Source organism: Abramis brama (genome assembly GCF_963993115.1).
Source record: "Abramis brama genome assembly, chromosome: 7".
Taxonomy (NCBI): Eukaryota; Metazoa; Chordata; class Actinopteri; order Cypriniformes; family Leuciscidae; genus Abramis; species Abramis brama.
The window spans coordinates 13758217-13785335 of NC_139969.1; the positions used below are offsets into that span (position 1 = coordinate 13758217).

Here is a 27119-nt window from a genome sequence, read left to right on the forward strand (position 1 = left end):
GGTAATGCCTGGCTGGTAGTACATTATCCCTCATTTTTTTGTTACCGTTTCTTAGGAAAACTGGCATTTCTCAGTCCCTGGATAATATGTCCAGAATGAGTTCTTCAGAGTCAGACAGCTCCTCCTCGCCATCCAAAAATGAGGTACTGATTAGAAACATGTAAAATGTTATGCTATATGTTGATGCAAAAAATGTATGCATATTTCTGCCCCCCAAAACTGACATATAATATTTCTATCATGTATGGATATGGATAAACTACCTTTCAAACGTTTGGGGTCAGTAAGATTTTTTTACGAAGAAATTAATACTTTTATTTAGTGAGGACACATTTAATTTGATTAAAAGTGACAGTAAAGACATTCTATTCATCAAAGAATCCAGAAAAAAGTATCATGTTTTCCACATTAATATTAAGCAGCACAAAGTTTCCAACATTGATAATAATAAGAAATCTTTATTGAGCAGCAAATCAGCATATTAGAATGATTTCTGAAGGATCATCTGACACTGGAGTAATGATGCTGAAAATTCAGCTTCGCCATCATAGGAATAAATGAAAATATATTAAAATGGAAAACAGTTATTTTAAATGAATATAAAATTTCACAATATTACTATTTTTACTGTATTTTTACTGTAATAAATGCAGCCTTGGTGAGTATAAGATACGTTGAACATTTAAAATATCTTACAGATCCCAAACGTTTAAATCAAGAGAATTTCATAGATTATTTTACAGTGTTTATGGATAACTGGATTCCCACCTTAACCGGTTCACGTTGCATAGGTTATGGTTCAAAGCCGTAAGCGCCTCAAACACAAGCGCCGACTAGCACGTCCCCGCAGTGGACTGAAGTTGGATGTTTCGGATCTATGCGACATGGAGTACTGGAGTTTTCCCCTACCTCCCATAAGCCCCTCCACTCCCAACCAGTCTGGTATCAGCATGGTACAAGAGACTGTGGTAAAAGTCTGACCCAGTTACAAAGGGACCATAAGAGCTGCTGTGGGCCTTGCTTTTGCACGCAACAGCTAACATAAGAATCAACATTAGATACTGTATATTGGAACCGTTTCAGAGACTGATCCTGTACTTGGATGTTTCTGACTGAAAGCTGGTTTCTGACCTTTTTTGTATCATTTGACACCGTTAACAAACACTGAGGCCATCGCTAGTTGTGCTAATGAGTGAATGTAGTAAATAGATATAAGAATAGTGTTGTGGTTGTTAAATGTATCATTATATAATGGATTTATATTTGGGTTTTTTATAATATTATATGCTAGAATTTACTTATCATAATCACATTTTATTTTCTGTTAACGTTTTTGTAACATTTACTTCCTCAAAATTGGCTAACAGCCCCAGTATCTGGTTTTGTGAGGTTTTAGTTTCTTATTTATTTACTTTTTTACCACAGAGCATGATCTCACAATGGTGGATACTGTGGCTCTGAAGAGCTTTGCTAACTAATTTAACAATAATTGTCAGATTTTATGCAGGTTATACTAGACGATTTTTGTTCAGCAATCTGAAATATATCTGAAATTCTATAACGCGTAGCAAAAAAGGTCAACATGGATTTTGGAATGCAGTGTGGGAGATTTAATGCTGGTGGTGGCACAGATAGAAGGAAATAACCCCAATCAATCTGCATTATTAGTGAACATTATGATTCCAAAACATTCTTCGCTAAATGGTTGTCAGCTAAACTTGTTTTGCATCCGCTTGAATGTGGTCTTGCTTTCTCATGAGCTGTCTGTGGTTGTTTTGCTGAAAAGAATGCATGGTGGGACTATGGGTAACAAAGTGACATATGCTGTAAAATCTCATCATTAGTATGTGTAGGTTTGATTAGAGTGATTATCAGAAGTTCAGGATTTGGCTGAATGAACCACCTCATTTTTTTCTGCAGTCTCATGATAATCATTTTCAATCTCTAACATGTTTTGGTCTTTCAGATCCAGTCGCCTGAAGAAGCCGATGGGTGCTTGAGTCTCTCAAGGAGATCACCAAGTGAGGAAGCAATTGTAACGTCCAGCACATCAGAAAGGTGATTAGTCCTTTCCCATCTTGCTGAACTGTACTGTTCTAGATTTTACCTGAAATATCATTAATGTGATTTGGGTTTTTATCAGTTTTTTAAATTTTATCATACATAAAAGTGCTTTCATGTCAATTTAATGAAAATTTTCTGTTTATATCCTGTAGGCGCGGATTCCTAAAATATTTTAGGAAGCGTCTGACACCCCAGGATGGGAATACTACAATGGCAAAGACATTGGCAGAAAAAGAGGAGCTAGGTTGTATTATTAACCCAGACCTGCTTCATTCTTTCATTCATTTATTAAAGGGGTGGTTGATTATGATTTCACTTTCTTAACTTTAGTTAGTGTGTAATATTGCTGTTTGAGCATAAACAACATCTGCAAAGTTGCAATTCTCAAAGTTCAAAGCAAAGGGAGATATTTTCTTATAAAGAAATTGCTTTTTAAGGACTACAACAAACGGCTGGTAGGGACTACACAACATTCCTGACATCATTAACCCTAAAATTTACATAAACCCCGCACCCTGAACATGATTTATAGATTATCAAGACAGAATATGCTAATCAATGACTAGAGGATAACTACACAAAAGCTACATAAATTCATCAACAAACCATTCAGAAATGTCCTGTTGCATTATATATGTTGTCACTTCTTATTGAGTCTCTCCATCTTTGTCCGGTTTGAACATAAAAGGCTAAAAGTTTTTGAAATTTTCAGTGCATGTGTGTGAGGTAAGAGGACATGAGTTGTTGAAGCCCTCTGTGCCGGGAGCAGCAGCTCATTTGCATTTAAAGGGACAGACACAAAAACAGTGCGTTTTTGCTCGCCCTCAAAAAGTGACAGTTTTAACATGCTATCTGTGGGGTATTTTGAGCTAAAACTTCACATACACATTCTGGGGAAATCAGAGACTTATTTTACATCTTGTGAAAAGGGCATTATACAACCCCTTTAATTAATCTATTATTTATATAATTATGTTAATAAATAATAAATAAATCACAGACTGTTTAAATAAATATTTTAATTGTTTAAATAAATATTTAAATAAATATATAAAATAAAATCAAGAAATGTTGGGAAAAAAAATATGAGTACGTAGTAGACCAATTTTGATTAAATGTTTCAGTTGCAGTAACTCGCCTCTTTTTCTCTCATTTACCTCTGTTTCTTTGGTCCAAAAGCCAGTGGCTCTCACTCGTGTTCTCCACGTGGCAAGAACTCAGCCACTTATCCTGGACCCCGTCGCAACCCCACCATTAAAATTAGCCGAGCTACTCGTGTCCAGGAGCAGTGGAATGCTTCGCTGGACAGAGAAATCACTGATACTAATGAACTTCGCCACCTGGATGAGTTCTTGGGAAATCAGGTTTGTGCTGATGTTTATATTCATCCGCTTTTGTAAAGGCAAATCCTACATTTTCCTACATGCTTCCTGAATTCCTTTTTGTTTATAGTCATATCTTATCAACGTTGTACTTTTAAGTGCGTAATTTGTTAGTGTTATGTTGAATTCAGATGAACGATCTAAGCACCCGCACAAAGGAACTCTCAGAGACAGAAAAAATCTTCTTCTTAGCCACCACACAGTTCAGAGACACCATCAAAAGCATGTACTCCATCTCAGTAAGTTTATCTGTGTTCATCTTTTACCTTCCCCTCATCATAGTTTCACAGATGCAGTAGATAATAAGCACTGAAAGTCTTTTTTTTATATTTTTTTTAAGCAAATGTTTGAAATGATCTGTTTCCTATTCCCAAAAGAATCCCAATATTGGCTATAAGGCCCTGATGTCAGGTTACCAAGCAAGGGTAGCCAATCTCGCAGGGCTGAAGAAAGTGTCTGAGGTGCCGCTGGTAATAAATCTTTTCCAATCAGTTCTGGATGGATTTATCAGGGGGGAGGTCAAACGACTGGAGGCAGAGCCTTGTAAGGTAACTTAAAAAGCTGTAAAGATTTCCATAGATGCTTAACTGTGCTCAAATATATTTTTTAAACATAAGGCAAGTCACCAGACCCTCGAGGAATCTGGGCCTGCAGAATTTCTAAGAAGACTGATTCCCACTGTTTACAAAGTATACCCAATTGCATTTAAAAGTGTTTACCCTATTAAAACCCATTTCACAGAATTCTACAATTATTGGATCTAAAATAGAGTAACATTTTTAATATTGTTACAGTTAAACTATTTTAAAATGTTATTCCTCTGATAGCAAAGTTGAATTTTCAGTGGCTATTACTCCAGTCTTCAGTAGTTAAACGGTAGTGTTATAAAATGTGGACCAAGCTGGCAGATTCCCAGTGGACCTAGTTATCAGTTATCCTTGAATTTATCCTAAATACATGCCCCTCTTTCTATTTTTCAGGTTAAGGAAAGGAACAGAAGAAAATCTAAAAGAGATGCACATGTAAGTTATTTTCATGATATAGAGACATTATATAGTTATATGGCTATATTTATAATGCATGATGTGAAAATACAAAACAACACTAATATTTTACTCTCTCTGTAAGCCTGACAGCCCACTGGGTCACTTATTTAGCACATACCAGGTGACCATTATGCAATCATGTGACCAGTGCAGCTCATATATATGGGGAATGGAAAAAGCCTTCATGTGCAGCTGTAAGTATCCACCATCCTTTTCCCTGACCAATGCAAATTGACAAGGATTTAGAGATACTTTATGCTGCACTTTCTGTTTCAGCTTGTAAAATGGTGTGTCACAAGAAGTGTGTGAGCAAGATAACAATAAATTGCACAGGTCAATGTGCCAGGAAGGTGAGCAGTATTACTGTATCACATACTATATATTCACAGGGAAAATTCTGCCATCTACACAACCTCACTAACATATGTAATGATAGACATGTTGGATCAAATAATTACAGTTTTTTTTGTTTCCATTCTTCAGAAAGAGGGTGAGCATAACCTCCACTTTGGTGTACCTATCTGCGCCTTGGCCCGCACAGCTGACTCTGTGCCCTTCGTCATGGAGAAGATGCTGGTACATGTTGAAATGAATGGACTGTACACAGAGGGCATCTACCGCAAGTCCGGCTCAGCCGCCCGGGCCAAAGAGCTTCACCACATACTAGAGAAAGGTAATAGTGTGATTTGATTGGATTGGTCTTTAACCCCTCATTATCAGAAATTAGAGCCAAAAGTTTGATGTAAAAGTAAAAGTTTTATGACCTTTGTCATGTACTCTACTTTTGACAAATCTATTTTCATTTAAAGGGGTCATATAATGCCATTTTTGTACAAGCTAATATGATTCTTTAGGGTCTAAATTAAAAGTTTGTAATATACTTTAATTAAAAATTCTCATTAGTATTGTAAGAAAACACTCATTTTACCTGGTCAAAAACAGCTCTGTTTTCAGCACGCCGTTTAAGTGCATGTGTCTTTAAATGATAATGAGCTTTGCTCACCCCGCCCCTCTGTTCTGTGGGCGTTTTGCCACAACAACACACGTGGAGTGTTGCCTTGACAACAGTTGAGGGTAATGTTATATTTTGAAGAATGGCAGCGGGAGTCTCTGAGGAAACATCTGTGCAACCGTATCAATTTGAACCGGAGTTGGAAAACAGGACGTTTCTGAATGGTTGGTTAACGTAATGTCACTTTGATCTATCTTTGTGTGTACTGGCAGGGTAGAGTAGTGAGATACGAATGCTATGTGTTTACAGATGTATACGTTAGTTCATTGACAGATTGATGTTACAGCTAATGGTCATGAAAAACTTTTTTTCGGTAAATGTAGGCTTGTCAGTGATGCGTAACGTTATCTATGCAGTGTTAGGTACAACTGTCAGGGCTGAAGCACTAACATTTTACTGATCTGTTTAAAAAATAACCTGTCTGTGAGACTATGACAGTCATTAGGCACATAAACAACACATACTCAGACAGGAGCTAATACCTTTTTCAATGTTCTCGTTTATAAATGAGTCTGGTGAAATGATTCGCGCAAACATGAAAGCATTGCTGTTGATCGTGGGGAATATTCCCTTCGAAAACAAACTCAGCCACTGCGTCTTCAGCGGTTCGGATTTAGGAACATCAAAATGACTGCTGTGTTCGTTATTACACCCAAGAACAGAACACCACAATCGCTTAGACGCCATTCTGCTCATAGACAGTGGGCGTGGACTATGACTGACAGCTCGCTCCCGAGCGAGGGCGGGTCTGTGTTGAAATGCTGCTGTCAATCAACAATCGTGGGAGGGGCGTCGATTTTGTGACGTCACAAAATCGAACGGCTTGTTTTGAGATGGGGGAAAAAATGTTAAAAAAAAAAACACTGGATGGATTTTTATCATTTTATGATGGTTGTGTACAGGCACTGCCAACACACATTTCAGTACAATCAACTTGTAAAAGTGCATGTACCATTATATGACCCCTTTAATATAACTGCTTGACTTTTTTGCATTGAAGATTTTTGGTTTTTCCCCTCAGATCCGCAGTCTGTCTGTCTTGACAATTACCCCATCCACACCATCACCGGCCTGGTCAAACAGTGGTTACGGGAACTACCCGACCCACTTATGACATACAGCCTCTACAATGACTTCCTGTATGCTGCGGGTAGGTTTTTTACCACATGCAACTTTAGGTGTAAAGGCTAAACATTTATGCCACATATGTTAGAAAGAAATGCTTGCTTTTTCACCCCTCCAGATTTGCCAGAATCATCCGAGCGGTTGCGTGCCATCTACCGAAAGTTAGATGCACTACCTCCCTCAAACTTCTCTACTCTCGAAAGGCTTATTTTTCATCTCGTGAAGTAAGGAACTATTGCATATGACTGGGATGAATAAAAAACATCCTGTGCATTGCTTCACCTCTTGCCTAATTTATTTTTGTATTCAGAGTGGCAAAAGAGGAAGCTCACAATCGAATGTCAGCTAATTCTCTATCGATCGTGTTTGCGCCCTGCATTCTACGCTGCCCAGATTCTTCTGACCCTCTCCTGAGTATGAAGGATATAAACAAGACCACTCTGTGAGAATCATTTGTTTATTTGCCTTCCTTGTTTATGGTAAGCTTGTTTGTTTGACTTGATACTGGTGGTTGATGGTCAAGATAGAAGAAGGTATACTAAAAATACATAAATGTGATTATCTAAGCATCTAAATCATTAATTCAAGGCAAAAAACTTTCTTTGACTACATTCATCATATATGAACCCTATGGTTAACATTTATGTGCAGTTGTGTGGAGATTCTGATTAATGAGCAAACAAGGTGCTATAATCAGAAAATGGAAGAAATTCAGCAGTTGGAAAATGCAGAAGCTATCGCCATTAAACAGCTCAAGCTCAGGAGACAGAACACGGTAAGAGAAGCTTCACATGCTTTTGCAATATATTAAAAATTAATTAGTACTTTAATTAGCATGGACACATTAGATTGGTCAAAAATGACCATAAAAATGTTACAAAATGTTATATGTTACAAAATATTTATATTACAAATAAGTGCTGTTCTTTTCAACTTTCTATTCATCAAAGAATCCTGAAAACTGCACCATGGTTTCCACAAAATTATTTGTCAACATTGATAATAATAAGAAATGTTTCTTGAGCAACAAATCAGCATATTAGAATGATTTCTGAAGGATCATGTGACACTGAAGACTGGAGTAATGATGCTGAAAATTCAGCCTTGCATCACAGGAATAAATTACATGTTAAGATATATTCAAATAGAAAACCTTTTTTTTTTTTTAAATAGTAATACGATTTCACAATACTTCTGTCTTTACTGTATTTTTGATCAAATAATTGCAGCCTTGGTGAGCATAAACATTTAAAAATCTTGCCGAATGGTAATGTACATAAGATTTCACACTTTAAGAACAGTTGTGAAATAAGCATTATGGCATTAGCTTCATGACATAAACAACACTAATAAATCCTTATGGGTTTTCCAATTATTCTGAAATATGCAATTTAGCAACACATTACACCTGTTCACCTACAATACTGTACATTCTGAACCCCTACCATTAACTTTTAACTATAGTGTAGATGCCAGGGAATGTATTTTGTAGTGGAAAGATGATACTTAATGTTCTGATTAATTAATGTTTTCATGAAATATTGTGCAATTAATACTTTCAGTATGTGGTGGTAATTTATAAAAGCAATAAACCACTCAAGGCTCTGTTATTCTGAATATTGTCTTAGCCGTGGGTGTTTCAGACACCCCATCACACATCCTGCCTAACTGTACTCATAATGGAGCAAAGCCTCTCGTACCTTATTGCTTAAATGCATGTGCCATTTCTAGTCTAATATTTAGCCCCTTTGGTATAGCAGTTTGCAAAGTGCCTCTCATGGCTCTTATTTTACATGATTTCATGATCTCACTTTCCACTTAGATATTGGAGCGGCCAAAATTAGATTCCGATGCCTCCTCAATGGACAGAGCTGAGCTTGAAATCGAAAAGAACCTGCTGGAGAAGATCAAGTCCATTAAGAAAGAAAAGTGAGTTGAAAATGCATGTTTAACTTTTTATTTTTTCATTCATTGTTTAGTCATTAGGTGTTTAGTTTTAAATGTGCTTCGATCACAGTGAAGTTGTATCATTTCACTTTTGCATTTTGATTTTATGCTTTCAAACTTAGTAACTTTCATCCAGGGGCACAAAAAAAAAAGAAAAAAGTTTATGCCGATGTTAAGAATTATAAGTCCCTCTAATTGTACAGTTTAAAACTCATTCTGTTTGTGGTTTAGGAACAATTTGGCCTTCAGACTGCCTGAGTTTGACCAGGATAGCTCTGATGCGGAGAACATGGACTCCGAATCATTGGTCAGCTCTGAGAGTCTACTAGAAGATCATTTTGTGAGTTTGGACATGGGAGGTCAGTACTGAGGTACAGAAAATTTTAAATACATTATGCTTAAATGCCCCGCACGTTCTACGTCCAAGAGGGCTTGGATTCGCTGTTCTTGTGGTGAGCTGGTTATTGTGCTTCTTGTTATTTAACCTGCTGTTTCTCTAACCACGGGTTTGCTCTGCTGCTTTTATATTAAATGTTTGTATATTTGGTTATTACATGATATTTGCATATATTTAGTCCCTAGTGGCTAATCCAAGGCATCTATTTCAGCGAACACTGCTTTGAAGAGCTCCAAGCCAGAGAATTCTGCTAAACCTCCTGATCCAACACATAATCCCAAACCAGGGAGCAAACAGCCTGCCGAGGACCGCAACCAAAACCATCCCGCCTCACGCCGAGAGGTCCAGTCCATGTGTGTCATCCAGAGCCAAGATGTCTCAGAATCCCTCACCACCTCCTTTCCTGCAAGTAATCAGGGCAAGAGACGATTTTCAGACCTTGACATTCCTTTTATAGATGAGGACGTTTGACATTAATTAACAGCAAAAAATCTATGCAAATATTTGTCTTTCCTGCAACTGTTCAAGCAACAATCAGCTTCCCATTTCTGATCATAAATAAAATGCTGGATTCATGCATGCTGTCCTAGAACACCTGTAGTGTTCATAGAATACATTTGTTTAACATTTTTTTAAAAGTAACTTTAAAGCCATTATTACTTTGTATCATGTTTTGCTAGGTTTATTTAAACATTCCTTATAATCTTGGGAACATTTGTAGTAGGTTTATAATATTTTTTTTAATAACCTTTTTCTTTTTTGTCTAATGCAAGTTTTTCTATGGACCACATTGGAGTGGAATGGGCCTTATATTATTGTTTTTATAGCCACAAGTCATAGTTCTTTATTTTTATCGCAAACAAGGAACTGTAGAGAACTGTTATATTCTTTATTGGATTGTTCCATTAATTGTTTTCTGTGAAATATCTGTATGTGGTGTAAATAGCAGTGCTTTCCCAATTAAATCAAATCTGATGAAGTCCCCTAATATGTGAATATTTTTATATTGTTAAAACATTTTTTTTTTTTTTTTTAATCTTGGATGTTGAGACAAAACATATAGGCCTATTCCCTTTTAATAATCGCTGGGATCAAGTCATTTACACACTATGCCGGATAGTACACTCAAGATTCACACATAAGAAAATTCACCAAAGTGTTCATCTTGTCAGAATCCACTGTCCATTTAAACATTTTGTTGGACTGTAATACTTCAACCTCTTTGAGGAACTTGTTTTACTCTGTTGATACTTTTGAAAAGAATTCCAAGAAATCCAAATGTAGTCTTAAGGTTTTTAGAACAAATTAATCTTAAACATCGGTTTATTTTTATTTTTGAATAACTAAACCTGGCTCTCACTATGGACACAGCCAAAGAAGCTGATGTGGGATTAAAAAAAGGAGAAAAAATGCAGTTATCAATGTCAGATTTAAAGAGGTTGTATCAGCAGTCAATTTACATTTCTTTTTTTTCCTTTTTTTTTATCTGTGAAGAAATCTTTGAGAAAATGGTAGTATCATAAATGCAGCTGTTTTGTACTGTTGTTATGACAGTATGGATATACTCTAGCGAGGAGAAATGGTTACAACAGGTGTGTTAAAGTAAGTGAATGTTGCATATTGTAAACTAGAATAAATGTTGTTCAAGAAGTCTGTAAATCTTGACTGTAATCGGTTTTATTATATTATGGAAATTTAAAACAAATTGTTTTGCCGTTGTCATTGTATAAATCCAACATAAAGTTCCAGCAAAAAAATATTCCCAGAGTTTGTGCCTGACAAAACCGCTTCTGCTCATGAGGTAACACAATACAAACAACACAACAGTCAGCAGTTTACAAGACAGGGATTCCTCATTGTTTTGGGTTCACTCGCACGGACGATGTACTCGACCAATGAAATCGCGAAGAAAACCACTCCCGTGTAAAATTGACCAATCAGAAACCTGCGTTGAAAAATATGGGCGGAACTCCCGAGAGCCAGAGCTGAGGACAGGAAGTCGCGTATCTTAGCGTGAATGCTAACGGTAAACTGTAATATTTAGCCACACCTCGCAGGTCCATCTCCCACAAACAAGAATGGATATAAGTTAACGATGACTGGAGAGAAAAAGAAGAAAAAGCGGCTGAACCGCAGCATTCTTCTAGCTAAGAAAATCATCATTAAAGATGGAGGCACTGTGAGTAAAACATTTCTTTGTGGCAGTTAGCCATATGCTAGTCAGGGCTAGCAAGCTAAACCAGTGTTTTTACAGTATGAGCTGTAACAACTCTACACTGAGTGTCATTTCGATTGGCAACCTGGCAGACACTTTCTGGTGATTTCATCTGTTTCGTGATGCAAACTAGTAACTGTTATATCTGTACTATAAGGAGAAATGAACAGTAATATTTGAGAGACAATAGTTTCATTAGACAGCCAACAGTGAAAACAACAAGCCAGCTGGCGAAAAAGCAAGCAAGCCATGATTTTCATGGCTTGCGTTTTGACATCGAGTGAGTTATCTTATGTTCAAAACCTGTAAATGAAACCGAAAGCTTGAAAATAGGACAATGAAGTAAGATAAATAAATAGTCTTTATGGTGAGCGTCATTGACAGAATTGGGTGTCCCGTCAGGATAGAAATGAATATCCTTTTTATGACATGTTCTGTCTGACAGTTCACCTGACGTGTTCTTTATAAGAATGACGTGTTTTTGGTTTACCATGTTTTTTTTGGTCATGGACTTCAGAAAATAGTCGATTCGCCCTTAAATGTCAAGACAGCTCCTAATGGGCTGTCAAATTTTGACTTCATGAATCACTATGTATTCACACATGGTATAATTTATCTGTTGTCTATGCCATCATTGTCCTTTTAGAAAACACCTGTCAAGACGATTTCTTCAAAGTCCTTATACTCATAAATTGATTAAAAAAGACAATAAGGCCAATGAGTAAGTTGACATCAATGTGTTGTAAACTTCTGTCCACAAACATGAATGTAAATAAAACGAAATTCCTGACATTACTTTCCCAAATGCAACAAACTATACTTCTTTAAACCACAGCCTTTTATTTTATAATCACAATTTGATAAGAGATATCACTATTTAGTAAGTAGGCTAATTATGCAGTCCCATTTGTTTATTTTAATGTTACATTTAATTAAACTCTGGTCTAATATTTAAGTGCAAATGAATGGTCCTTTTGTACCAGGCTAAATTATATGCTTGCTCTGAAAGTAAATATTTTTACTTTGACCTCTCCTCTGTAATTTAAAAATGCGTCGTGTTTTCATGTAGTGTAAGAGGGTTTTACACTGTGCCATAAACCGGTTGTACATTACCAGAGGTTTCTAATCATTGACTTATTGTACAAGTGATTAGCTTGGGACTCCTGGAAATCGATTGAAAAAGGTGACACTGGTTAACACTGACTGTAGCTTTATGAATCAACAGCAGCTCCACAATATCACTATTTATATCTTGCTCGTCTCAAATTCAATAAGAGCTTTTATGAATACATTACAGACTGTACAAAGAGAGCTGTGTATGTTGACATTGTGTCAAATGTCTAGTAACCTGTGTAGTCCTTTCAGGCTTTGTTTGCACTGTTAACTGCTTGGGCACAGGCCACGACTCTTTCTCTCCCCCCTTTCTAATGATCCGTAGCATTGTGTTCAATCTGCAGGCTGTTAAACATATTTAGTGCGGGCTTTCTTACGGACCATTAAGTGACTTCCGATTTTCAATTGTACAATTTCAGTAAGGGTTTGGCGAGGTAGTTTTGGCTGTTTAGGGGTTGATTTAGGGCCAGGCATCCATCTAATATTTGTTCAAGTGAAAGCTTTTGCAGTACACCAGATAAAGAGCAAATACATGTGAAGTAATAAGTCTGTCGACCCTGTTATTGCACACTATGATGTTGTTTATTTAGTGGTAATAAAGCATATGTTATGAAAAAAAAAGCTTATGGTCTGTAATGTGTATCACATTTTCTCTCATTGTCCAACCTTTCTCCTTATTGCTTCTTTATCCATGTTCTTCTGCATTACTGCCTGTATTTTGTTTGTTTGTAGTAACACTAACTCCTCCTTGTTTAGCCACAGGGGTTTGGAGAGCCCAGTGTCTACCATGCAGTGGTGGTTATTTTCCTGGAGTTCTTCGCCTGGGGACTGCTCACCACTCCCATGCTTACGGTAAACCAGTTTTGCTTCATCGCCCTCATTCACAGTTTCAGATCAGAGCGAATTACGAGCCATGAATGTTTGCATTCATTCTCACTTCCTTTTGTATCCATAACAAGGAGTGACATTTCCCATCGCCCAGATCCGAGAAGCCTCGTACAAATTTATGAATAAATGAATCCTGATCAAATGAAGAGGGCAGAATGATGCACTTTTAGTTGATGAGGGATGCATTGTGTTGGCTGAGTATAATTGACCAAGCGATATTAAAACGACATCAAACAGTGTCATGCTAAAAATGACCTTTTTATTCGGAAGGCTAACTGGAGGGTTTGTCAGGCCACAATGGTTATAAATGTTTGGGGTCTAAGGTTTTTTTTTAAATGTTTATGAAAGAAGTCTCTTATGCTTTCCTTTTATTTGACTAAAATGCAGTAAAACAGCATTTATTTGAAATGCAAATCTTTTGTAACATAATAAATGTCTTTACTCACTTTTGATCAATGCAGTGCAGTCTTGCTGAATAAGAGTATTTAATCTTACTGACCCCAAAATTTTGAACGGTACTTTGACCCATTCAGTCTTACTGCTATTAAATTCAGGTATCAGATATTTCCAGCTTTGTTTACTTTGTTTCTAGGGATGTACTGTAGCAACCCTGCTTGCATTTTAATGCATTGTATTTTCAGGGCTTGCATTTTATGGGCTGAAATTCAACATGGTTGTATATTTAAGCTGTGAAAATTTTAATTCAAAACATTTCACACACGTTTTTATTATTAAAAATTCACCTTTCAGATTTCACTTCCAAAATGTTCATTCTGTTTAAAAATACAACCTATAATATTCAACCGGCAATTTTCTGTCCATTTTATAACAAACTTTTGTGACTATTAAAATGTATTATTATATGTAATATTAAAATGTGGACATTTTCACTCAAACGGTTAATCTTATTGTTACTAATAATGTAAAAGAAGTATTTTCTCTAGTGGTCAGTTTTTGAGGTTATATTATTGACTTTTGGTAGTGGCTGAAATTTAAATAGTCCCGGATAAATTGCTTATTCATTTTCCTTATTTCCCAATGTGGGAGGAGGATTTGCATTTAGTTGGTGCTGTTGAGCCAGAGAGTCGCCTCAGTGCTCTTTGCTCTGGGCTTTTATTTGATTAGCAGCCGCTGATACTGAAGCACTAATGAGCCTAACAAACCCTTCCAGATGAACGCTGCACTGACAAGACTTATCGTCTCAGCTAGTGGCACAGTTTTGCTCTTTCAGATCGAGCTCTGCAGCTGAGTGCTGAGTGTTCAAATTAACACAGCAGGTGAAATGTGTTCACATGCTTTGTTTTCATCTCTCAACAGAGCGTAGGAACATTCTGTTCACAACATTCATTCTAATGTTTAGAGTGGGGCATAGCCTGAATTTAGTGATTAGAGGAGTATTACCCATCATTTCTTAAATAAATGAGAAAAAAAGTGAAAGTGGAGAAACACAAATTCCCTTTTCTGAATGTCGATAATTTCTTGGATTGTAAGATCTCAGCTCTGGTAAACATGCTCCTTATTTTTCACAATTTAGTTGTGGAAAATAAGGGATTGTTAGACTGTTTACATTTCCATGATGAATAACAGTGACTGATAAAGAAGTAACAGTATCAGGTTTTGTTATTATATGTCATTATATGAATCCAACCTACATACGAGCAGAATGATTTTTGCAGGACAGTATGCAGGGAATCATTTATAGCAAACAATGATCAATAACCAGTATCATTTCCCTTTTCTAAAATATGTCCTAGCTGTGCAGTTATAGAAAATTAATAAATGTTTTGCAAAACATTTTTTTTTAGCCTATCAGAATTGAACATGCCACTGTATAAGTAAAGCATATGCCCTCTTGGACTTCAGTCCTGTATCTAATGTTGACCTCTTGGAACTGAAGACTTTCTTTGAATTTGTATACAGGTCAATTGATTTGTTTCCCAGTCATAAGAGAACAGATCTCTTTTGTACACTTATGTAAAACATTGACACTTGGATACAGTGTGTTTAATGATTAACAAAGCCGTGGGAATCATTGCTCCAGTTAGAGGTATGCACCTGCCTTCAACGGCAATGACTGATCTTATGCTCAGCCTTAAATAGAAAGTAGATCAAATCTCAGAATGCTCAAGTAACATTTGTGTTTGCATACAGCCTTGCCTTGTACTTGCCTTGTTATGGCTTGGTCAGTTCTTTGCACATTCAAAACAACATGTTTTGTACCATGGTGGTTAAGCAAAAACAAATGACACTAGTTTATGTGGGAATGGATTGTATAATGGATTATATAATAAATATATATATATAATATACACACATACATACACACACACACATATATATATATATATATATATACACATATACATATATATACACAAATATATATGTCTTCATATATGTTTTTTATTTATTAATTGAAATCTGCTGTTTAAATAAGAGACACTTAACGCATCTCTGTCTGCTATACTCACAAGAGATGGAATAATCTTGAAATTAGTTTAAAAGTGCATTAAAAAAAATTGTGATGTTCATTTGATGTTGCTTATTTTTAGAATGCGATGAAATCAGTGCAAATATATTTGACGTATCACCCAATCCTTATTGCCAAGTGTCGGCCAGTAGAAGTCCTTCTTTGATGAGCTCTGCCATGGAGTAAATCTAGTGAATCATTAACCTAGTTATTCTGTACCCAACAGATTATCTGTATATATGTACAGCATACATTTTATGGTCAATCTGTTTTTTTGTTTCAGGTGTTACATCAGACATTCCCCCAGCACACATTCCTGATGAATGGACTTATTCATGGTGTCAAGGTAGGACATTGATTCCAGCCATTCACGTTTACACATGCTTTTCCACTTCTCCCTTTCTGATGTGACAAGAGATAAGAGTCATGATTAGAGCTAGCTACTCTTACGTTGCCATGTTTATTTATGATAAACCCTGGTCATACAGTGATGCCCTTGAATGTGGTGAAGTGGGTACAGAATTTTCCATTTTCAACCTCACCGATAAACAAGATTCTGCAAAGCCAACCGGACCCGGATGTTACTGTGAAATTTTAAGATCCAAACAGTTTGTCAGATCCGGTCAGGCTCTGGTTGCAGTTGTTTTGTGAAACTTTCAGATTAAATGTGCCATTTAAGGAAGTCATATGCTTTTGTATTCACTCAGGGCCTGCTGTCTTTCCTGAGTGCTCCTTTAATCGGTGCTCTGTCAGATGTGTGGGGCCGGAAGTCCTTCCTGCTGCTCACTGTGTTCTTCACCTGTGCGCCCATCCCTCTCATGAAGATCAGCCCATGGTAAGCCTATTGCATGAAACAGTTGCCTACTGAGACAAACAATATATTATTTAAGTGTGTGTGTGTGTGTGTGTGTATAAATATACATATATATATATATATATATATATATATATATATATATTATGTATATGTATATACATTTATTTTTATTTTATTAATTTTTTGGAACATTTTGAGAAGTAAAATTGTTGTACATGATTCTACTGAATACAATTTTTGCCCTTTTTTTGTGTCCAGGCAGGATCTGCTTTTTAATAGACTATTTTTATGCAATATTTAGTTTCTTTTTTTAATATTTATTTAAGAAAGTATTCTATTTTTATTTGAGTAATTTTAATACTTCAGCTTATTTCAGTTAGTTTCCAAGGCAACATTTCTAATTTTCATTTAAGTTTTTCATCTAATCTTTATATTTTATTTTATTTCAGGTTTATTTAAATGAGTGGAAATGATTTTTAATATTTTCAGTTTTCGTTAACAAGAACACTGTTGTTAGCTTAACCCTACAGTGGCACAGTCATTGATTTATTGATTTATTGATTGATTGACAAACAATATGATTTGTTCATATTATCATCCTAATTTAATTTTTTATTTTAAACATTTCAAACTGGCTAAATGTTTTATTTTAGACTTAATCAGATCTTTTTTTTCTGGTATTCTTCTCATTCTCGTTGTCTGATCCTACAGGTGGTACTTTGCGGTGATCTCCATGTCTGGTGTGTTTGCAGTCACTTTCTCTGTGATCTTTGCATATGTGGCTGATATCACCCAGGAGCATGAAAGGAGCACAGCATACGGCCTGGTGAGCAGAGGAACATGACTCATGATTTTTTTTAATCTTGTGCTGTAACCAACTTCACAGCAACTGTATGTGCAAAAGCAACACCGGATATTGGTTTCCTGTTATTTTGACAGCCGTCTGTGGTTTCCTTTTTGGCCCTGCAATTAAATTAAGGTGTTAATTGCATCAATGCAAGATTTTCCTTGTGGTCAACACAGCTGATTAATTTTAATATTTATTTTTCCCACAGGTGTCGGCCACTTTTGCAGCCAGTCTGGTGACAAGCCCAGCGATTGGTGCGTACCTGTCAGTGGCGTATGGAGATACATTGGTGGTGATCCTTGCCACGGCCATTGCCCTGCTAGACATCTGTTTTATCCTGGTAGCGGTTCCCGAGTCCCTGCCTGAGAAGATGAGACCGGCCTCCTGGGGAGCCCCCATCTCCTGGGAGCAGGCAGACCCCTTTGCAGTGAGTCACTGATGTCTATGCAAGTACAGTCATGGGGATGCAATGACCCTTGTCTGTCACATGATAAGGTTGTTGGTACCTGATTGATGGTCTAGTTTTAGGGTTGATATAATTGACTTATCAATTAGTTTTAATTTTAGTTTTAATTTTTTGATAAATTATTTAATACATATACGCTGCCATTCAAAAGTTTGTGGTCAGTAATATATATATTTTTTTGAAAACTTTTTAAAAACTATGCATTAAATGTATCAAAACGTGATACAATGTGACAGTCATTTCTAATGTTACAAAAGATTTCTATTTCATATAAATGCTGTTCTTTTGAACATTTTATTCATCAAAAAATCCTAAAACAATTATCATGGTTTCCACAAAAATAGTAAGCAGTACCACTGTTTTCAACTGTGATGATAATGAGAAATGTTTCTTGAGCACCAAATCATCATATTAAAATGATTTCTGAAGGATCATGTGACACTGAAGACAAGTAAGCCGGCAAGTAGTGATGCTGAAAATTCAGCTTTACCATCACAGGAATAAAATGTATTAATATATAAAGATATAAAAAATAGAAAACTGTTATTTTAACATTGTAATAATTTTACTGTATTTTTGATCAAATAAATGGAGCCTTGGTGAGCATAAGACTTAATTTAAAGGGATAGTTCACTTTGAAATTAAATTTTGGTATGTTTTAGCTTACCTCAAGGGCATCCAAGATGTAGGTGTCTTTTTTTCCGTAGTAGTTTCAATTTTGATATTTTTAGGTCAAACCGTTCTTGTCTGTCAGTCATATAATGCAGGTCTATGGTCACCACCTCAAAGAGCAAGCACAGAGTCCAAATTAAAACAATTCCCCATCGTCCAAATTAAACAATTCCCCATCGTAAGTACACATTGATGGCCTAAGACGCGGGCGGGTCTGTTTTAATTTGGACTCTGTGCTTGCTTTTTGAGGTGGTGACCATAGACCTGCATTATATGACTGACAGACAAGAACGGTTTGATCTAAAAATATCAAAATTGAAACTTCTGCGGAAAAAAAGACACCTACATCTTGGATGCCCTTGAGGTAAGCTAAAACATACCAAAATTTTATTTCAAAGTGAACTATCCCTTTAAAAACATTAAAAAAAATCTTAAAAAACGACCACAAATGTTTAAATGATAGTGTATATATATGTTACATTTATATTACTTTTATTATTATTGTTACTATTATAACATATTTTATATTTTAAATGTTGGAAAAAATGTTGTTTTGCATGTTCCTACTCTGTTTGCCTTGTTGCCTCAAATCAGTACCATTGTGAATTCCATTTCTGGGAGAAAAAAAAAAATACGAGCAGGCATTTGAAGAAGAATGGCGAGGATGTCGTCTGTCACTTATTAAATGAATCATGCTGCTGTGCTCCTGCCCACTCATTCTCTCTCAGTGTCTTCCTCCCTCTTTCTCATGCTCTCTCTGGGACTCTTTTGTTCACAGTCCTTGCGTAAGGTGGGCCAGGACTCCACGGTTCTCCTGATCTGCATCACAGTCTTCCTGTCCTACCTGCCTGAGGCTGGACAGTATTCCAGTTTCTTCCTGTATCTCAGACAGGTACAGTGCACACCTTTACATCGATGACACGAAAACTACTTGCTACTACTGCATGAATATGCTTTGGCAATTATGTAAACACTCAAACCTTGTTGTTGCTTAAGCAAATGAGTCACATATCTGTGAGTCATACCTCACCTAGGCTTCCTCACCCTCCAAGTAAACAGTTAGAAATAACTTGAGATAGTCATGTGATGTTTAACTCACTCAGCTTCTGCAGTAGTTAAAGGGCATCCGTTTTGCGGAAGACATTTTTCCCATATTTCAAAACAGAGATTTGTTTGGTTTTGTGGATGCATGTACACAATGCTTAGAAACATCATTATGTAACACTTTCTGTGTTCTACTGTCAGTTTGACAATTACTGGAAATTAAGCAGGTCTAAATAAGGAAACAGCATGAACGACACTGTATGCTGTTGATGTTTATGGGTTTTTTATTAATAAAATCAAAAGGTTATTTCACACCAGTGTTGTTATCGTAACTAATATTATTTAAAAAAAATATTACATGAAAAATGTAAACAAAAATAGAAATGCCAAATTTTCAACTTACTGAAATGTTTTAAAGTACTAAAATTACTAACTTAATAAAATAAAACCAAAAGCATAACAAAATTAAAATTGAGCTAAAATTAAAACTTTTGGTAAAAATATAAGAATGAAAGCTATTTCAAATTATTAATAACTATAACAGTATCTAAATAAGTAAGGAATAATTGACGACAGGCCGTTGAATTATTAGAAAAATAATGCACACCCGAGGTGGTAATGTGGTCACGACGCGAAGCGGAGTGGCCGTTACACCTCGGGTGTGCATTATTTTTCTAATAATTCAACGACCTGAAGTCAATTATTCCGCTTATACTACACTTACCACACCTCGAAACATTGTTCAGATTATGTATTTCAAGACGTTTGTAAAGTTTTTGTCATTAAAACGCTCTTGTATGTAGGACTAATTTCTTACGCATCTAATCCAATGCCTCCGTTGCTAATTCCAAAACGTCATTTTAGAGTTAGTAACGGAGGTTTGAGCCACTGATAGCAGACTAATGCTGGGGACACACGACTAGCTGACACATTCTCAGACTGTTTTCATCGCAGTATATTTTAAACACCGACTTTGATTCACAGACTGAACGCGCTGAACAAGCGTTTGGGCATGATCAGTCATCAAATTACATTCATAACCGGCCTTAAAGTGAGTCCTCGGCTCGGCTTTATGCAGTTATTAGAGAGAGATGTTGCAATAATGAGACAGAAAAGCATGTGCGTCAATAGCCTATTATTATTTATTTATTAATTCAATTCGTTTTAATTAATTCGTTCATTCTTTTTTTTTTCTATTATTGACAGATGATAGTAGACTAGCCAAATAAATGGGGGAAAAAAGCCTTTTAACAAGTAAGGCCTATCAATAATTATTTATTTGTTATATTATCTGCAATAAAAATCCGTGCTGCAGGACTATCCATTTATTTACCCTATATTCAGTTTAATTTTCTATTGATTATAGATAGAAATATAGGCTTTATTTATTAAAATTAAACTGCATGTTTCCATTGATTGTGAAGCTAGACATTGAAAATTGCAGATCAAGCGCATGGGGCTAAATGTTTTTTCTTGTTATGAATTGTATCCTATTTTCCGTTATTACAGTTAACTACGCGAAGTGATATGGAACTGTAATGTGGTCAAGACCTGCCTGGAACTACTTTAGCTGTGCATTTCCCTGAAAATAATGCACACCTTAGAACGTTCGTCAACCAATCAGATTCAAGCATTCAACGGCCCTGTAGTATAATACTGAAATAACGCTGTTTGAGGCGATTAGATTCACTGGTCTGTCGGCCGCTAACTAAAAACGCTTTGGAATTGAATGATTAAAATCTTAATTGAAACATGTTCTTAAACTGCCAATTTTGAATTCCCAGGTCATTGGATTTACATCAGAAACAGTTGCTGCCTTTATTGCTGTGGTGGGAATCCTGTCCATCTTGGCTCAGGTTGGTTTCCAGGATTTTTTCCGACCCCTTCCATCGTGAGTTTGTAGCGCCTGACTCTGAGCAGCACAGCGTGTGTTCATTCATACTAATCGGCTCACTGTGCGAGTGCATCAGGCTAGGGGTGTGCGATACGACCACAATCCAAATCATTGAGGAAAATTACTCAAAAATATTGCGCAAAATATACATCGCATAAAAAGTTGTTTTTGCTTTACATAAGGTTTTATATCATCAAAATTTGAGACCATTGAAATTAATTCTTGTCACCAATTTCAATATCACAAAAAAATACTAGCCTACATAAATTGTATAAAGTAATCGAATGTATAAAAAACACTGCATATCTTCAATGTGTAAATTAAATATACATTTATTCTTATTAAAGTGTGACGAAAGTGATTCAGTCAAGAGCTTTGAGAGATTTTCTCTCACATTAATGACACAGACGGCAGCATGTTGATTAGGCTGCTGTCACTTTAAGACCGAATGCACGGCCCCAATATACTGTTACACGTGTTTTCTTTCTCAACTGTTTACGTTCACTTAAGACATAAATGAATGTTTATGAGGATACTTGCAAAAACGGGCATTTTGACACATAAGTATGCTCATGCGCGTTATGAGCAGCGACTTCATGCGCGCGTGTCTCTCAGATAGCATGCACATATAGCGAAATGAGTTCCCTTTTGCTGCTTATTGCGTTTTAATGATTTAAAATCACTTTTTTAAATCGCAATGCTTAATGCATGGAAGCTATAAGCTTTCGTCACCATGCAGCACAGCAACGCCACGTGAGCGTAACCACAACAGAGGCAATAGTCCAAAATCTCTACCAGTTGACAAATTTCTACCGGTTAATCATGTCTACTGTTAAGTAACCCACATTAGGGTGCTAGATTGTAAAGGGAAGCCAGTGAAGATTTGCAAAGTAATGATTTATGTCTTTGTGCAGACGGTTGTCCTGGGAATCCTGATGCGTTCCATAGGGAATAAGAACACTATCTTGTTAGGCCTTGGCTTTCAGATCCTACAGCTGGCCTGGTATGGCTTTGGCTCCCAGCCCTGGTGAGTTGATCATCTAGAAAGTAAGCCACTAGAGGGCAGCAAACTCTTAGTTAGACATGGTACATTTCAAGTCACAATTATTATAGTGTTTCATAAGCTATATTTAAAGCACTTTACCAAGATATTTCACAGCTAGTTACTGTTATGAAACATTTTTTGTTGTTGTTGATAAATGGATGAAGAAAATCAATGGATTTCATATAAGATGGCATGTCCTGCTTATGTGACATTTATCATGCCATTACAAGTCATCAAGTTCTTTCTGTGTCTTTTGGCTAGAACTCGAACAAACATGACCTCTGCAGTGTGTGTTTTGGATCAGTGCATGTTCCTGAATCTAGTTCCACATGCACATGAACTGAAACCGATTGAGAGTCTGTGTGTGTGAGAGTCTGATGGTTTATTTTTCCCTTAAGGATGATGTGGGCCGCTGGAGCTGTTGCTGCCATGTCCAGCATCACCTTCCCGGCAATCAGTGCCATAGTGTCCCGCAACGCAGACCCTGACCAACAAGGTGAGACACGTGCAGCCATACACAGAACATTTAGTTTAGCCACAGAATAATTATAAGTCACTGTTTATTGTTATTTCATGGAATATTTAATTCTGATGGGTCATTCACTGCATTCTCCGGTCAAAAACAAAGATGTGCTAGTTTCATGTTTCTGTATCACTATTTAGTCTCTTCTTCCATAAAAAAAATCATATTAACTGGTTGATTTTTCATGCCTATTTATGTATTTGGTAGCGTGTAAAAAAAAAAAGAAAAGGATAATATATAATCGGCCAGTGCAGAACAAACCCCTTCAATTTATTTTAACCCGATAATGACTGTCTGACCTTATTACATTTTTGATTTAGGGATGAACTGAATTTTGGTCGATACTAATAAGCTCATTAATTATTTTCATGCTCTGGCCGATAGGGAAAAATTATTGTATATTAAATTATTATATTATGTTATATTGTATTACATATTATTTTGTTTAAATAAATGTAAAATAATGCAAAATATTTTAAATACATAAACAACTGCTCAAATGTTTGGGGTCAGTAAGATTGATTTAATATTTATGAAAGAAGTCTCTTATACACAAGACTGCATTTATTTGATCAAAACAACAGTAATATTGTGAAATTATTTTTATTTAAATATGTTTTCTATTTTAATATAAAGTGTAAGTTATTCCTGTGATGCAAAGTTGAATTTTCAGCATAATTTCTCCAGTTTTCAGTGTCACATGATCCTTCAGATATCATTCTAATATGCTGATTTGGTGCTCAAGAAACATTTCTTATTATTGTCAATGTTAAAAACAGTTGTGCTGCATAATCATTTTGTGGGAACAGTTATGCATTTTTTTTTTTTCAGGATTCTTTGATTAATAAAAAGTTCAAAAGAACAGCTTTTTTTTTTTTTGTCTTTACTGTCAGTTTTGATCATTTTAACGTGTCCTCGCTGAATAAAAGTATTCATCTCTTTTGAATGGTAGTGTATTATTACAATATAATATAGTAACCTGTTTGTTTTTGGGGGTTTTTTCTCCCAACATGTGATTGGGAAAATACAGTCTCATTCAGTATGTCTCTTTGTCTCTGTCAGGTGTGGTGCAGGGGATGATCACAGGAATTCGAGGACTATGTAACGGTCTGGGTCCTGCGCTCTACGGCTTCGTCTTTTACCTGTTTCACGTGGAGCTCAGTGAAATGGACCCCGCAGAGAGCCCTGAGAAGGGTGCCAAACCCAACATGGCCAACCCCACAGATGAGGTGAGTGGTGATAAGACATAAGAAATCTCTCTCTATTACATAACATGCATGGATCCACAAATCTCTGTATATCATCCCTCTTCAGAGTGCCATCATCCCAGGCCCTCCTTTCCTGTTCGGAGCATGCTCGGTTTTGCTGTCCCTTCTGGTTGCCCTCTTCATCCCAGAGCACAATGGCCCCAACACGCGGCCCAGCAGCTACAAGAAGCACAACAATGGCGCGCAGAGCCACTTACACAGCTCGCAGGGCGGACCCTGTGAGGGCAAGGAGCCTCTACTGGAGGACAGCAGCGTATAACCCCACTGATGAGGGGGGCGGGCACGGACCCCAAACCCCCTCAGAATCACCACCCCAACCTGCCCAGGCGCACATGAGCAGTGCACCTTTTTACAGAAGATGACATCACCGCCCTCTCTTGTTCCCCTGCAGCTCGGAGGCAGAATGAGCTGTGGGAACTGGCGCACATATTACAAGTGCGTAACTGGGCCAACTGGGAGCTGACCTTGGCCTTGAGGAACAGGAAGTGGAGCAAAGGACATTTTGGCTGGAAAGAAATGCAAGCTGACAGTTGTGTGCTGATATGGACTTGGTGAAGGTTTTCCTCATTTTTATTGTTACATATTTTTTGTGTGTTTTTTTTCCTCTCTCTTTCAGAGTTTCAATTGTATAAATGTTCCTCGTCCAAAGACCTGGTAACCGTAACAATAGGGAACGTGTCTATCGTGACGTTACAGGCTAACTTTTGATGTGCTGCTTTCTACTGGTTCTTCTTGGTTTTGTACTTAACAGATTAAAAGACGCTTCTAGGGAAGAGTGTGTCGTCTTTCTGAACCCTCAAGGAAATGTAACCAAGAAATGTCAGAAAGAAGGTCATCAGCGTCATTTCACACAGTCATTGCTGTTGTATCATGCTCCTTCAAACTGTACGTTCTGTTCTTGTACATCAGATGAAACAGTTTGTACTTCCTCTCCCTTCCTCACAAGAGGTGTGTCAGAATTCCTGCAGAGGGAGTAAAAGTTGCCTTTAAGGGACTTTTCATCACAATTACCAAACCCAGATGAAGACTACGCTCTGAGAAGGGTCAAACGTATCGCTCCCGTTGGAGCCTTCGCATATTTGATTTTCTTTATCAGCTGCTTCGCCACCAGAACTCCCTGTGAACGTCAGCACTGCCATGTTACAACAGGCTAGCAGGGTTACAAGCTTACTGACCGCATACCTAGTTTTCATATTATCGCAAGCACTGATGTGGGTGGAATAGCTTAAATGTGATTGGATGAGCATCGCTAGATCCAGTGAATCTAATATCACACATGCTGCTACTGTAGGGTGTACAAGGTTACAAAGTTCTGTGGTATAATACTATACTCTTAACGTGGTGTTTCTATTAGAGCTAAGCTTTTCTGGGCACGCCATTGTAATTTTAGACCCCAAATTTTGTGGCAGATTTCCATTTGCGGTGCTTTTTTTTTTTTTTGGTGAGAAACTCTGAATACTTTTATCAGATCTCAACATTAACATTTGATTTTCCAGAGAAAACCTCAAGTGCATTCAGATCACTTTTTAAAAACCGATCTCTGGGTTTTGTTTGGTTTTAGGTGCCACTTTTTTTCTGTCTTTGTGCATTTTTATTAATTTGTTTTATTTTCTGGTATTTGTATGGTTTTCTTATTTTTATGTTACTATAAAAAAATTATTTTCAAGACAAATCCACGTATGTTCCACAGACTTAGTCATTGTAACTTGTTTTTAGCTAATTTTTGGACCATTTGTGTTCTCTTACAGCATTGTTATTTAAAGGAGTTTTCCATCATTTTGCATTGAGCTGTATGACCAAACTTGAATGGTATTCTTTATCATATTCTCACATTTTTTCTGTTCCTGCATAAACTCCTTTCCACTAGCCACTAACATGCAAAGAAATCTGGTGTTTGCCTCAGAAAAAAAGCCAATTAATTTGTGCCTAAAATGTGCTCTAAAAGAATAGAAACAGTATATGTGAATGGTGAACCGGCTGTAAATATTAGGAACTAATGAGAAACTATTTATTAAAAGTTTATTGATATTGAAGTCTTTGTTTTCTTCTTCAAAAAAAAAAAAAAAATGTATCGTATTATTACGGATTATTGTTGATTTTCTTGTAATGTTGTCGGCTAAAATTAAAAAATATTTCTTAAGTCTCAGGACAAGCATTGTTCAGGGTTTAGCAAAATGGTGCAATTTTTTGGTAGGCTAATATATTTGAAATCTCAACATTAACGTTTGATTTTCCAGAGAAAACCTCAAGTGCATTCAGATCACTTTAAAAAAAAAAAAAACAATCTCTGGGTTTTACTAAACTAGATTACTAAATTAGCATATTCTGAAAACTAAGGTCCTAATGAAATAAGTCATAATAGCTACGACTTGTTTCATTAGGACCTTAGTTTTCAGAGTATGCAAATTTAGTAATCTAGTAGAATAAAAGATAGTGTTTGCACTCGTTTGACACTGACTCGTCTATGGATGTTTTAAAGTTATGACAAAAAAGTCCATTATATGTCCATTTAAAAGTTTTTTATTATCATTAGAGAAGAGGGTTTTTTTTTCTTTGACTACTGCCTTCTTTTGATAACTCGTATTTCTCTGAAGACATGCCTTTATTGCTTTGAAACAAACAATGCAATGTTAATCCACTAGAGGGCAGCAGTGGGCAACATCGTATCCAACACTTACAGCGTCTTTGTAAACTGGACGTGAAGCAGTTCGTTTATAGTCACTACATGACAACCACAATATTATCATAAGGCCAAAGAGTATAGAAGTACCAAGAGGCGAAACTCAATAGAACGTTCCATTGCAACAAACTCACCGATGCGCAGAGCTGCAGCTCCGCCATCTTGGACTGAACGCAACACAGCTGTCATAGAATTGAACGATAC

General features: G+C 36.5%; 2 protein-coding genes across 8 annotated transcripts in view; both read left to right on the plus strand.

Moving 5' to 3' along the window:
• LOC311086634 (myosin IXb) overlaps positions 1–9961 on the plus strand; it is a 29916-nt gene extending 19955 nt beyond the window's left edge. For 2 of the 6 annotated variants that reach the window (XM_084119603.1, XM_084119602.1), the window contains 17 exons: positions 56–143; positions 1967–2058; positions 2217–2308; positions 3244–3428; positions 3578–3685; positions 3824–3994; positions 4427–4468; positions 4575–4686; positions 4769–4842; positions 4976–5165; positions 6526–6654; positions 6748–6853; positions 6940–7071; positions 7281–7404; positions 8452–8558; positions 8808–8935; positions 9185–9961. In XM_084119603.1, the coding sequence (XP_083975729.1) occupies positions 56–143; positions 1967–2058; positions 2217–2308; positions 3244–3428; positions 3578–3685; positions 3824–3994; positions 4427–4468; positions 4575–4686; positions 4769–4842; positions 4976–5165; positions 6526–6654; positions 6748–6853; positions 6940–7071; positions 7281–7404; positions 8452–8558; positions 8808–8935; positions 9185–9444 (2140 nt within the window). In that variant the 3' untranslated portion in view covers positions 9445–9961. Of the gene's footprint in view, positions 1–55; positions 144–1966; positions 2059–2216; positions 2309–3243; positions 3429–3577; positions 3686–3823; positions 3995–4426; positions 4469–4574; positions 4687–4768; positions 4843–4975; positions 5166–6525; positions 6655–6747; positions 6854–6939; positions 7163–7280; positions 7405–8451; positions 8559–8807; positions 8948–9184 lie in introns of those variants that run through there. The other 4 variants (XM_084119604.1, XM_084119605.1, XR_014607102.1 and 1 more) reach the window with 3 other exon arrangements.
• A 1000-nt stretch (positions 9962–10961) lies between these two features.
• Positions 10962–26268, plus strand: mfsd14a2 (major facilitator superfamily domain containing 14A2). 2 transcript variants are annotated; one of them, XM_084119606.1, is made up of 12 exons: positions 10962–11152; positions 13058–13153; positions 15943–16005; positions 16367–16494; positions 17188–17302; positions 17532–17750; positions 19240–19353; positions 21290–21361; positions 22314–22426; positions 22843–22940; positions 24030–24196; positions 24282–26268. In XM_084119606.1, exons 1-12 carry the CDS (start codon positions 11069–11071, stop codon positions 24492–24494), a joined length of 1482 nt encoding a protein of 493 aa, XP_083975732.1. In that variant the 5' UTR covers positions 10962–11068; the 3' UTR covers positions 24495–26268. The 2 variants fall into 2 exon arrangements, with proteins under 2 accessions (XP_083975732.1, XP_083975733.1); XM_084119607.1 differs by having other exon boundaries at positions 13064–13153.
• The last annotated feature ends 851 nt before the right edge of the window (positions 26269–27119 follow it).